The 13,259-nt window shown below is 38.6% G+C and overlaps 1 protein-coding gene and 1 long non-coding RNA gene across 2 annotated transcripts; one reads left to right on the top strand and one right to left on the bottom strand.

Annotated features, from left to right (window-relative positions):
- Nucleotides 1-3,769: 3,769 nt before the first annotated feature.
- LOC309509020 (uncharacterized protein) lies at nt 3,770-8,045 on the top strand. Its single transcript, XM_082183522.1, has 15 exons — nt 3,770-3,796; nt 3,877-3,978; nt 4,239-4,471; nt 4,552-4,730; nt 4,823-4,913; nt 5,056-5,200; nt 5,343-5,542; nt 5,685-5,802; nt 5,884-5,975; nt 6,054-6,165; nt 6,307-6,393; nt 6,471-6,653; nt 6,743-6,895; nt 7,465-7,654; nt 7,813-8,045. The coding sequence occupies exons 3-15, from the start codon at nt 4,250-4,252 to the stop codon at nt 7,838-7,840; spliced, it is 1,800 nt and encodes a 599-aa protein (XP_082039648.1). The 5' UTR covers nt 3,770-3,796; nt 3,877-3,978; nt 4,239-4,249; the 3' UTR covers nt 7,841-8,045.
- Nucleotides 8,046-11,443: 3,398 nt separating this feature from the next.
- LOC309508725 lies at nt 11,444-12,319 on the bottom strand. The gene is made up of 3 exons (XR_014209695.1): nt 12,030-12,319; nt 11,841-11,921; nt 11,444-11,621 (listed from the first exon to the last, which is right to left on the bottom strand). It is a non-coding gene; the product is annotated as an uncharacterized lncRNA (long non-coding RNA).
- Between the last annotated feature and the right edge of the window lie 940 nt (nt 12,320-13,259).

The following is a 13,259-nucleotide window of genomic DNA, read 5'->3' as shown; positions in this document are numbered from 1 at the left end:
GTTTGTTTGACGTTGAAATCTTGTTGAAATCTGTTTAACGCTGCAGTAGTGACTGGTCAACCCAGTCTCACGGCAGTTCGTGAAGTGGTCACGTAATTTAATCTATTTATTCGTGGCAGGGACACGTTTATTTCGTTATTTTCGTAACTCCAGCACGTTTTTTAAACTAATGCATTTCAATTGGATGAATCTTTCGTGCATCCAGCACGATTCTTTCTGCCGTTATTTTCGTAATTTCAGCACGTTTTTTAAACTAATGCATTTCAATTGGAACAGCACGATTCTTTCTGGAACCCTGGCCTGCAGCGTTGAAATTTGACGTCTTGGGTCAGCACGACCCAAAAAAATATTCAGGGCGAGTCAAATGGCTGCCCCTAGAACATTTTTATCTGGCCCTCCAACAGGTTTTTGATGTTTAAAAACCCTCGCAATCTGATATCAAAGTGCCCTCTGCGCAAAGGTTTAGCGCGTTCATCAGCGGTGAGTTTAACAACGCACACGGTGTGCAACCGCATTCAGCGGTGATTTTAACAACACTCAACTGCAGGTAAACCGGAAATCAGAGGTGAGTTTGACCAAACCAACGCTCAACTGCAGGTAAAACGGCATTAAAAGATGAGTTTAACAACGCTCCAAGGCGCGTGCAAGTAAGCAGTTTAAGCATTTTCTTGTCATAGGTAAGTTAGGACGCTGACTGCTTTAACTAGAGCATGCTGGATAAAAACGTATTTTTATCGGAGGTTTGCTGATTTTAATAAATATATATATATATATATATATATATATATATATATATATATATATATATATATATATATATATCATATGCTACGATTGTGTTCAATTAATCAGTTTTATTTGTATTTTTTATTATTATTAAATCCTCTAATTAATAACGCTGACGTCACCGTATGGGTCGATCCCAAGGTCCATTGCGATTTTCCACTCGGTAAGTAGAAGAGTTAATTAATAGAGATGGATACTATTCTTACATTTACACATCAAAAACTGTTGAATTAGGACAAGAAGTTGTGTTTAGAAACTTTGTAAGGTGGCCATTTCATTCTTATGACGATAAATGATCGAAGACTTTATAGCTTTCTGCACCAAAATATCGATTTTTGCAGGCTAGCAAAGTTAGCTAACGTTAATTGAATTCAAGTTCATTTTTGTCGCATATATAATCATGTAAGGTAGCCTACAATCATAGGGGAATATAAGATTTTCAGTATTACATTAGGCCACAATTATTATCCAACATTAAATGTTCAGAATGAAGAACGGTGTTGCCAGATTGGTTAGTTTTACAGCCGTATCATTGTTAAAAATCCACGCAAAATTATATAATAAACACCCACATAAATCCATAATAAACTATACAAATTCATAACTACTATTGTGGCTAATCACAATTTTTCAATATGAAATAAAAGATAATAGAGAAAATAGAAAAAAATTCGCTAAAGAAAATAGAGTGAACAGAACCAAGTCCATTTTAGTTTTTTAATTGAGCACTTCAGTGCTCATTAAAAAAAAGGTATATTTAGCTCTGTGCATAACAGTCACAAAAATGTTATATTTTATCCATTGTTAAGTCATTTCATTGTCTCTGTCCCATTAACTCCCTCCCCGTAAACAAGTGTTTTTTTGTTTTTGTTTTTAGATTCTTCCAACATTACCCACCTACTAGTAGATTATCATTACACCACCACAACCAAAGGCCCTTTTAAGCGCCAACCTCTCTGGATTTGTGCACTGTTTGTCTTTCGGTCTGTCTCTCATTTCTGTCTGTGTCTCTTATCTCTGTCTGTCCATCTCTGTGTCTGTCCTTCTTTTTCTGTCTGCCCCTCGTTTCTGTGATGACCACTACACGTGTCACCGATTGTCAAGATGACAATTACATGGAGGGGAGACGGATGGCTCTTGAAATGAGCTTAGAACATGTTCTGACTGAAGCCAGGGTAGGTGTTTTTTAGGCGTTTATTTTTTTTTTTATTAATTTTCAGATGCAATGAAGTAGAGTGCCTACATTGGGTCCTAGTCCTATTCTATGTATTACCACATACAAAAAAATCCATTGTACCTTAATGGTTGAAGAAATATTTAGGCTATAATAATCACTCTTGTAGACTATTATATAAGCCTAGGTACCTCAGACTCATTCAGTCTGTGATTGTATCTAGCTGCTCTCAATTGTCAAACATTTTTATGAAAGGGGTATAGAGTTGGTTTTTACTTTTGAACTCCTTGGTCCAGCCAAACTGAATGCATTGATCAAGGATTCTTTCTTGAAATTGTTTTTCCACCTCAAAATATATAGGGTATAAAGTTTATGATAAGAGTTTTTTTTTTTTTCATATCCATTGCATCTTTTGTTAAAAATATATTTAACAGCCTAATCATGATTTTCACTTCAACCCCCAGAAAGAATCCGAGGAGCAGAGGCAAGTTCCCCCTCCGCCAATCCCAAAAAGGGTGTGTTTAGGGCGTGGCAAGCCAAGGGGGAGGCGTGGAGGGCGGCCCAAAGCCTCAGCTACCGGTAATAATAATAATAGTAATTGGTTACACATCATGTCAATAAATCAAGTTGTGTTGGTGGTCTAACTTGGTTTTATTTCTCTGTGTGCTCTGTTGTAGTTACACACAACCAGATCGGGAACTACCTGCTCACTGAAGATCTTCCTGCAGCCAGTCTTGATCCTCAAGTGGAATTTGGTAAAATATGGTCGAATACATTTGAATTATTTTTAGGTAATTTTCTGAGGCAGTTCTGAAAGCAGGGTTCACCCAAATCCTGGATTCATGTAAAATTCTGGCATAAAATGTTAAAACTCGAAAGCTTGCCAGACCTCCCGTGCCTAGTTAAGGCCTGCTAAGGCATGAATTGGCCTGTGGCGGTATCGGACGTGGCTTAGCGAAGGGTCAGTTGTACCCACATCAACTGCTTATAAATCATCAAAGCCACAAATTGTGTCCACAATGGCCTGAGTCCTATTATTGAACCACTTTTTTGGTAGTTTCAATCACACATTTAGTATTTTCAATTTTGTCCCAATGGAATTACGTCTCAATTTTCACGTTCATACAATTTACCCTGATACATGTTTCAAAGTATGCTGAATTTGGCCCTAGATTGTTGGAAAGTTGATTTGGAAAAGTTCTGAAATTTATGTTACTGAAAGCATTGGCAATATATTTACCCATTTTTATGAAATCATGGGTCTGCATAGAAATGGTCCTTTGTCAATTAAATTAATATTTGTCTTTGCAGAAAAAAACATGGAGAGCCTCTCTGCTATGTCGGACTCCCCTGAAATCCAGAGGGCATCATGATCATGGGCTTTCAGGCAGCAGCAAGCCTCACAAAGATGGAAGGAGGCAAGGCCATTCCGCCTTAAATGCCTCATCCAAACTCAGGATGTTGGCCAACCATTTTGTAGCCATTGCTGCAAGCCTGCAGTTGTTAGGTGAGATCTCATTAATGTTCTTTCATACTTTGTAGGTTTTTAGAGTGCATCACTAATTGATGTCTTCATGTTTCGGATAAACTGCACGTTTATGGTGGAGTCAGGGCTGTTTTAAAGAGTTGGTTCAATGACTATATTGGTTCATTTATTTCGTTCCTAGATGCAGAGAGTGTCTGCCAGACCAGTGGTTCTGTGAAACCTGCGATAGCAAGACTCACAGAAGATGGCCACTCCACGATAGGGAGTCAGTCCTTGAGGGCTTTTTTAAAGCTATTCCCCATCTAAATATTTTGTTAGAGGGGAGGGAGGATACAGCTCACACGACCAAGGTAGGTAATTGCAAAACTCTTTTGTACTCTTATGTAATAAATCTAGTAGGCTAATTTTGTGTTTATCTTTCCTTTGCTAGCTTGTATTTTGCCAACGGTGAGAGTGACTCAAAAATGTCCCTGTGAAGTCCCCAGCATAACTGTGTCACCTGGCAAAGCAGTCATTTTAATTTCCATCAATGGTAATATTTCTAAACTCTGATCTTTTTTGAATATTCAGCTGTTTCCCCCTTTTTTTGCCTTTGCTTTAAAATGAAAATAATAGTACTTTAACTAAAACGACAGAATACATCTTGTCATTATGATAAACCAAAAAATATATACTTATTTGAACTATGCTGGTGTGATTCTACTCAAGATGTAGCCCAAGTGTCTTAAGGTGTCCCAGCTGATTGTTTCTAAAAACTCAGGTATTCATGGGTTTGTTTTCTTATTACCCAAGGGCGTTATGACATGCACCAGCCATTGTTTGCATGCCAAACATGCCAGCAGCAGTGGGCTCCAGAGTTCATGGACCTCATAAACAGTGGATACTGGCCAGCTTCCACCAGCTCTTCCACTTTGTATTCCCTCAACCTTTTCAGCAGTGTGAGGGAACTAAAAGTCATCGCTCCGGCACTGTCCAGACAAGCCTTGGCAAAGCTGCTGGAGCACCGTACAAAGTGTGGTGGGCGGGTAAGTATTCACCATATTATAGAATTCTTTACCATATGTAGACATCTCCAAAGTAACATTTAATATAATGCATCTTTCAGTCAGGACCAGTGTGCGGGGACACGCTGCAGCGCAGCTTCCTCGAATTTTCATATTGTGCTTTTGAGGAAGACAGCATGTCCTGCGGTGCACCTTTCACCTGCCCTGCTTGCACCCCAGACATGCTGGCAATCTCTGTGGATGGCAACAGGAAGCTATACCGGTTTCTCCGAAGCGGAAGGTGATATTTTTTTCTTCCAGTATAGATTGATCTGGATTTTTTTATATTTAATATTCAGCATAGATTAATGTTCTGTTTGGTTTCTTCCTCAGCTCCGACTCTTCGTTTTTTGAAGGAGCATTTATTGCAGAAGACACATCTGTGTCAACATTTGTTGATGTCCTGCATAAAGCTGTGAAACAGGCAGGTTTCAAATTATTTCTTAATATAATTAGTATGCTTTTACAGCCCAGATTGTATTTGCATTGGTGAAAAAACTGCCCTCAGCTTCAAATTACAAGGAGTATATACAGTATGTTTATAGTGTGTTTCATTTACATCACAGCTACCTGGACAAGGCAGATGTGGGAGCTCCTCGTGGACAGCAGCGAAGGAGACTTCTAGGAGGACCTTCAAGTTGGACGAAGAGGGCATGGAGGTTGCGGTGTGTCGGCATGGTTTCCTCCTTAAAGCGCTCAATATGTTCAGAGGTGAGATTATAATAAATTGTTTGCTGTTAAATGTAACTTTGTATTGTTGTTGTTTGTATGCAGCTTATATACCCCTGCTTGGTTGAGTTTCCCATTATGATGTTCTCTTCAGAATGTACAATAATAATTTTTATATCCCTAGGTGAAATCTTTGCCTACCCCATGTATCTGCACAAGGAGTTGATGAGTTTAAAGCCAAGGTTTATCGCCATGGATGTAATGTGTAAATACTGGCCATATTTACACAAATCAGCAAACATCCTTCCTGATCTCCAGGGGCTAACATCAACCAGGCCTTTCCTAAGCGTCATGCACGCTACAGCACATTCCTCTAAGTGTGAGGTATGTTCAGTGTTTATTATGTTTAACTATCATCGGAAAATAAGTCCCTCTGCTGTGCGTCAGGGTCCGGTTCGCCTTGTCGTTACTTATTATCCGATATGATCGGCGGACATTACATTATCCCTTACATGCCTTCTTCTAGATTACATGGAGTGGCAAAAACCAAGAAGGAGCAGGGTCAACTGCAGGGGAGGAAGTTGAACAGGTGAACAGCTACCTCTCCCGCTGTGCCTTAACAACTAAATACATGTCGAAAGGAGGTAATTGTAGAATTTCTCTTCTAATGTAATTTTTTTTATTGCTTTATTGCATGATTTTCACTCAACATTTACTCTCAACAGCACGTGTGGCTATGCTTACAATCCATGCTATGGCCTGGAACTACAAAAAATTCACAACACTGCATCGGGCATTGTCTGCAAGATATGTGAAGGTGTGTTCTCTGTAAATGGTTTCAATTTGTGGTTATTGTGTAGCTTTGTGTAACTGTATTGTTTAACTGTCGAATTAGACTTGCCAGAGGCTTCAGGAGGAGACAGCAAGTCTAGCGGAGCTTAAAGAAAGCTTGGCTTGCACTGATGAAGCAGTGTGGGTGTCTGATGTGAGGAAATGGGCAGCTGGTGGTAAGTTTGAACCAATAACATGTTTCACTTTGTGCTTCCTCATTGGCGGCGATCATAGATCATGATATTTAAGCTGTCTACTGCTTACTATACTGCATGCCACTATCTCTGTAAGCCTGTGTTTTTGTGTTGTGTTTCCAGATACAACAGGTACTTCCCTAGAGCAGTCCATTGAGGGACGTTACCTTAACGTGAGGCAGCGGAAGCAGGCTCTATACCGCCAAAATGGTAGAATTACATTGTCTATAGATAATTCCTCACTGTATTTTTGGTCATTTTTTTATACCTTCTGCTTGTCTTTACAGATAGCGGCAAGTTCCGTCACCGCCTGCGGAGAAAAATTGCTGAGAGCAAGAGACTGCTGTTGAAAGACATAGAGACATATAACAGTCATGAGCCTGCCATGGCAATTGATCTAAATGAAGTGGAGCAGTCACTATCAGGAGACAACCCATCCCCAACATGGCCGTGGGAGGTTCATGGCAGCGGTAAGCAGAGTTTCCTGAGGCATCTGATTTATTTTGTAAAGATTCAAGTCAAAATTGTTATTTATACATTTTCTTTACTTCTGTTGTAGCACAAATCGAAGACAAGTTAAAAATGTTCAACAAAGCCATGCTGAAAATGAGACTGGAGGAGGAAAGGACAATACTTGTTCAGGAGATGGCCCAGCACTGCTCATGGTTGCAGAAGTTGCAGGCAACTCTTAAAAGAAAGACTTCAGAGGAAGGCAAGTTTCATCTTTGTAACCATACCAATCAAACAAGGAAGTAATGGTGTTAAGGACACCATACTTTAACTTTACCTAACAACAGACATATCTTACTAGAAAGCAGTTGAAAAACATTACACTGACCATCTAATTTTGATGAGTTATAACAAATATTATAAAGCAAGGTGGGTATGTGCCATCCAGAAACTTGCGCTCTGCAAGCGAACAACGTCTTGTGGTGCCATCTTAAAGAGGCTCAAAATCTCTTTCTCAGACCTTTACCATGACTTCCCTGCTGGTGGAATGATCTGCCTATCTCAACCAGAGCTGCTGAGTCCGTAGCCACTATTAAGAAACATCTGAAGATGCATCTTTTTCAAAAGCACTTGATCTAGTATACTAACATTACTCTTCTCTTCAAAAAATAAACCCAAAAACTTTTCTGTACTGCGTTAGATCAAACTGAGAAAGGTCATAGCACTTGCATATTGTTGTCCTACTGTGGGTTTAACTAAAAGCGTCTGCTAAATGAATGAATGTAAATGTATGTCATGGTAATTTGGATGTTTTTCACTTTTCACTTACAGACAAGCAAAACAAGGGCCTTTCCTGTCTCTGCAGAAGACGTCTATCTGAAGTTTCGGATACGTTGAAAGAGGTGCATCTTCAATACAAGGCTGTTTTGGGTCCTCGGGGCTCTGCTATAGAGCTGGAAGAGGAAAATGAAAGTGATTTCAGCAGTCCAGACACCAGTGAAAATGAAGAGGAGGAGTGCAGGTAATGATTATGTGAAAAGTGTCTTCTTTTTTTTTTAATACCCTTGATTTATGTAACCTGTCAAATTGAGTAAAGATAACATTAATACTACATTTGTTTTCCAGAGTTTGAATAGGGACATGTTTAATGTTTACTCTGTTTGTGTCTGTGTCTCTCAGGGAGGAGCTACCGGGCAGGTGTCTGTAATCGATTGATTGCAGCCTGGGCAGTGTGAGGGACTTTTATGGCTGCTATTCCGCTCCTGTATCACATTGTTTTCTTTTTGTTCGCCTTTTTGCCATATGACTGATTACGCCACACTTTTATTTCATACCATATCATTTATACTGATTATTGCTTATTTCTCATTTTTCATCTCATATATTTACTGTAATAAATCACTATTTTTTGTATCTTAATCCATGTGTGGTCTCCCATTTAATTTTGCCTGGGCAAAAAGGAGCCTGGTCAGGGTTACACTGTTGTTCCACTTTTCTGGACTTGTAAGGTTTATATATGAGCTAAGTAAAATCACACCTTACTCATTCACTGACAATAGCGCTTTCTAGAAATCAAAATTTTTCCAATCTTATGCTCTGCCTCCTGACAACACACAAGCAGCTGGAGGTCCCTGAATCAAAATATGTGCCACATGCTGACATTTCATAAATTAATGGGTGTAACACTTATATACTGTACAAGGTGTTACAAGTATATCCGGTACATCAAGCTTGCCACGGCTGGTAAGGTCAGTGAAATTGGGTTTATCTCAAAACACACCTCTTTTTATCATAATAATCAATCAAAATATGGATGTTTTAATGGTTTGTGTATGATTTCAGAACTTTTGTTGACCAACATGTCAAAAATATGCTCTCTGAACGGTTGTTGTTGAAGATATCTTGTGCATCAAAATTCCCACAGCACCTAAGATAAGCATAATTAGGTTTATTTCACCACAGCACACCTCTTTATATCATAATCAATCAAAAATATGGACGTTTTAATGGTTTATGTATGATTTCAGAACTTTTGTTGACCAATTGTCAAAAAAATTAATATATTTTTAAAACATACATCAAATGTACACTCACCTAAAGGATTATTAGGAACACCTGTTCAATTTCTCATTAATGCAATTATCTAATCAACCAATCACATGGCAGTTGCTTCAATGCATTTAGGGGTGTGGTCCTGGTCAAGACAATCTTCTGAACTCCAAACTGAATGTCAGAATGGGAAAGAAAGGTGATTTAAGCAATTTTGAGCGTGGCATGGTTGTTGGTGCCAGACGGACCGGTCTGAGTATTTCACAATCTGCTCAGTTACTGGGATTTTCACGCACAACCATTTCTAGGGTTTACAAAGAATGGTGTGAAAAGGGAAAAATAACCACTCGTTACAACCGAGGTATGCAGCAAAGCATTTGTGAAGCAACCTTGAGGCGGATGGGCTACAACAGCAGAAGACCCCACCGGGTACCACTCATCTCCACTACAAGAAAAAGAGGCTACAATTTGCACGAGCTCGCCAAAATTGGACAGTTGAAGACTGGAAAAATGTTGCCTGGTCTGATGAGTCTCGATTTCTGTTGAGACATTCAGATGGTAGAGTCAGAATTTGGCGTAAACAGAATGAGAACATGGATCCATCATGCCTTGTTACCACTGTGCAGGCTGGTGGTGGTGGTGTAATGGTGTGGGGGATGTTTTCTTGGCACACTTTAGGCCCCTTAGTGCCAATTGGGTATCGTTTAAATGCCACGGCCTACCTGAGCATTGTTTCTGACCATGTCCATCCCTTTATGACCACCATGTACCCATCCTCTGATGGCTACTTCCAGCAGGATAATGCACCATGTCACAAAGCTTGAATCATTTCAGATTGGTTTCTTGAACATGACAATGAGTTCACTGTACTAAAATGGCTCCCACAGTCACCAGATCTCAACCCAATAGAGCATCTTTGGGATGTGGTGGAACGGGAGCTTCGTGCCCTGAATGTGCATCCCACAAATGTTCATCAACTGCAAGATGCTATCTTATCAATATGGGCCAACATTTCTAAAGAATGCTTTCAGCACCTTGTTGAATCAATGACACGTAGAATTAAGGCAGTTCTGAAGGTGAAAGGGGGTCAAACACAGTATTAGTATGGTGTTTCTAATAATCCTTCCTTTAGGTGAGTGTATATGCAAATACAGAGCAGCACTAGAGGCATTAAATAATAATAATACATTTAATTTGTTTGATTGGGGAGACAAAGAAAATGTGCAGTGTTGGGGGTCCTTCAGGAGCATGGTAAATACTGCCATAGAGAGTACTGTTGCAGTAGTCCAGTCTGGAGGTGATGAGGGCATGGATGAGATTGATGCATTGGAGAATTAGTTCATCAATATAGAATATGGGGCTATGTATGCAGTATGATGCACCGAAGTAAGCAGGAGGATAGAACATGTCTTAATTCATATGAACTGACATGCACAGGCTTTTAGCATATGGGTTACAGTTTACATAGCCCCATATTGTAGATTGTGGAACCAACTTTACAGGTGGTACATTTTGGCCTATTTACCACTGAAGGACAGCTGATTCAACTACCAAAACCATATATTTTTCTAAAAGCCTATAGCTTGTGACAATGACTAACCCTAACCCTAACCCTAACCAGTTCTGTCAATGGTTGGAGAATTATTTAGTGAACTGGTTTGTCCCGAAAATTACTGTCCACATGCTGTCTGAGGATCCGAGTCTGAGCCCTTGACTTGCCAAAGCAGGTTAGCTATGAAACTGGATATATTTAGCAAAACATATACATCTGAATTTATTTTGCCAAAATTGCACATATCTTTATGTTTTATGGTCGTGATTATTGTTCATGACATACTCATGATATTGTACTGTATCTCTGCATATGATATGCCTGGTGTGTGTGTGTGGCAATAAAATTACATATGATATTTAACCAGATAGAAGGAAGCATCTGAGAAAATTTTACTGCCCCTGGACCCCAGGTTACCTCAGTAGAGCCCACCGAAGGTGTAAAAAATGGCACATTTAAAAGGGCTTGAATCCTTAAAACACTGTCAGATCTTTCTGAAATGTGTTATGCTTATTACTTAAGATATGGTTTACAATTTTATCGGTTATTGGTCCATCTCATGTGCAATTATGTTATATGAACCACATCATTCAATGACAAACGATTAAAAGTGTAATTATACAAAATATATCAAAAATGTGTACTTCTGACCCCTGTTGCTAGGCAACACCCTGTACAGCTTGGCTAAAGAACAATAAACAGGCTGCATGAAACTACAGAACTTTATAATATCACCCAATTACGCACTGAGTCATTGTTAGAAGGAAATAATTTTTATTGTTACTTATGCTATGGATTATCAATACATGAACATTCAATCAGAGGAAGAGTGTCCACTCCACACACATTGGGGGCACACCCGGAGTAGTGGGAATAATCTTTTTGACTGTAAACATCAAATAAACTCCGATCACAAACTGCACAACTACCTTTAACAATAAAACACTGTTAACGTACTAAATTTAAAAACTATTCCATATTTATTAATGTAATGCATACTAATTTCATTTACAGACATTGCTTCTTTTAATTAATTTGTACTTTGTTGAATGTTGTCTATTTGAAAGTGACAAAAGTATCTCAAAATTATTGTCTTCTCTATGCATATATGTATGAAAGTGACAAAAATATCTCAATATTTTGCAAAATTGAATTTAATATACATTTAATGGAAACTACAGGGATGCAAGCAGATGATAGGTGGACAGGTGTGTGGGGTTGTGTTTAGGCTTAACAGGCTGTTTGATTGGACAGCCGTGTGCTAAAAGCGGCATGAGGTAAAAGCGGCACCACCACCACCACCATTGTCCACTGGAGCATTCTTATCGTCTTGGGTCTTCTTTTTGGGTCCTTCTACAGTCTCACCACCACAATATAACAGGAGAGCCTAAAAATCAAATTGGAAAAACATAGATTTATGGCCAAAATGCCAGTCATTATTGGGAAATAAGTCCCTTCAGAATGAAGCAAGACCTGTTCGCCTTGTAGGGAGTTATTTTCAATATAATGACTGGCGTTCTACACATGATCCCTTACTTATTAAATTACTACAGTCATTCACAGACATATTGTGTGGCTGTGAAATGAAAGTGAAAGATGTACTTACCAAGGATCAACGACCAAACAGTGGAGAGGTACTTCTACAGAGAAGTGGGACACGAGAAAGACCGGCTTCTTCAGCTTGCTTCTGGTTGGGGGGAGACAAATATGTAATGCTCAGCTGACATTTTCCAGTGGGTGTACAGAAGTTGGTAAAGTAAAAAATTGAGGATGTCCAAAACAGTACAACACTTACTTATCTACCTTACCAAGGACCACTGATGGAACTGAAACCAAATAATGGAGTGGGACCACATCAGCCTATCAGGAGCAGTGACTGGTAAAACATCAGTAAAGGGACAGATGTAAGGTCATTTAAAACACCAAGAATATAAAGTTTCAGCTAAATCAATCACACACACAACCCCCCAAAACAATCACAAATTATCAAATATTGTAAATAATCACACTACATCACCTTCTATTGTATGAATGTTGGAAACTGCCAGGTTGGAAACGTGTTTGTGATGACCATTATGGATATTGCACATTCATTTTAAATAATTAACACTGTCATCAGTGAGGGAATTTTTTTTTTTTTTTTTTTTACAATAAATTGCATCTGACTTACAGCATGTCAGTTACTCAGCATAGAGAGAATGAAGAGTCCTGCTTCCATTTGTGCACACATTTTGCTCGGTTGAATAATTTACTAACCTCTTGATAAACCACATATCAAAAGAAGAACCTGTTTCTGTATGTTAGGCATTCTTGAATTATCCAGTTCTGAAATGGCAGAAAATGTTGAACATCTACCATCTTCAACTCAGGGCTTGTAAACAACACTTTATTTTGAATAGAAATATAACAAAATTACTATAAAAAAAGTTATTGAATATGGAATGTACAATAAAAATAAATAAAACTACATATATTACAAAATGAACAAAATTAAAAAACTTAAACAAATGACTCCTTGGGCTCCCAAGTAGGAGTCCACTGTTTCCCACTGAAAACAGAAGGGAAAGAATGACGTTACATGTGATATTTCAATTATTAGATTGGGAATGTTAACTTCAAACACATTTGCACATTCTTCAAAACAGGTCTAGGTAAAAGCGTTTGACTTCAAAACATGTGTAAGAGTGAGAGTGAAATAGAGAGTCAGAGCAATCTTATTTCTGTATTTGTCATATAGTAGATCACATACCATGCTTCACAAGGCTCCCAGTCAATAAGTAATTCTGTTTGGCCCTATGACAGGAACAACAATACATGCTTACAATTCTTTTGCATCAGGCTTTGGTAACAGCCACCATGTTTCCTGTTTCATGTTTTACCATGATATTTAAAGTATTTTAGTCAAGAGACTGTAGTATATACTTTATACAATATTTACATTATTTGACTATTTGCCATCTTTACTTCTGTGATTGACGGGTATTTTAACTTAACATCTTGACTTTATTTTGATGTAAATAGAACA

This window comes from Leuciscus leuciscus (assembly GCF_965113295.1).
Source record: "Leuciscus leuciscus genome assembly, chromosome: 11".
Lineage (NCBI taxonomy): Eukaryota > Metazoa > Chordata > Actinopteri > Cypriniformes > Leuciscidae > Leuciscus > Leuciscus leuciscus.
This window is presented reverse-complemented; position numbering and strand designations above follow the sequence as displayed.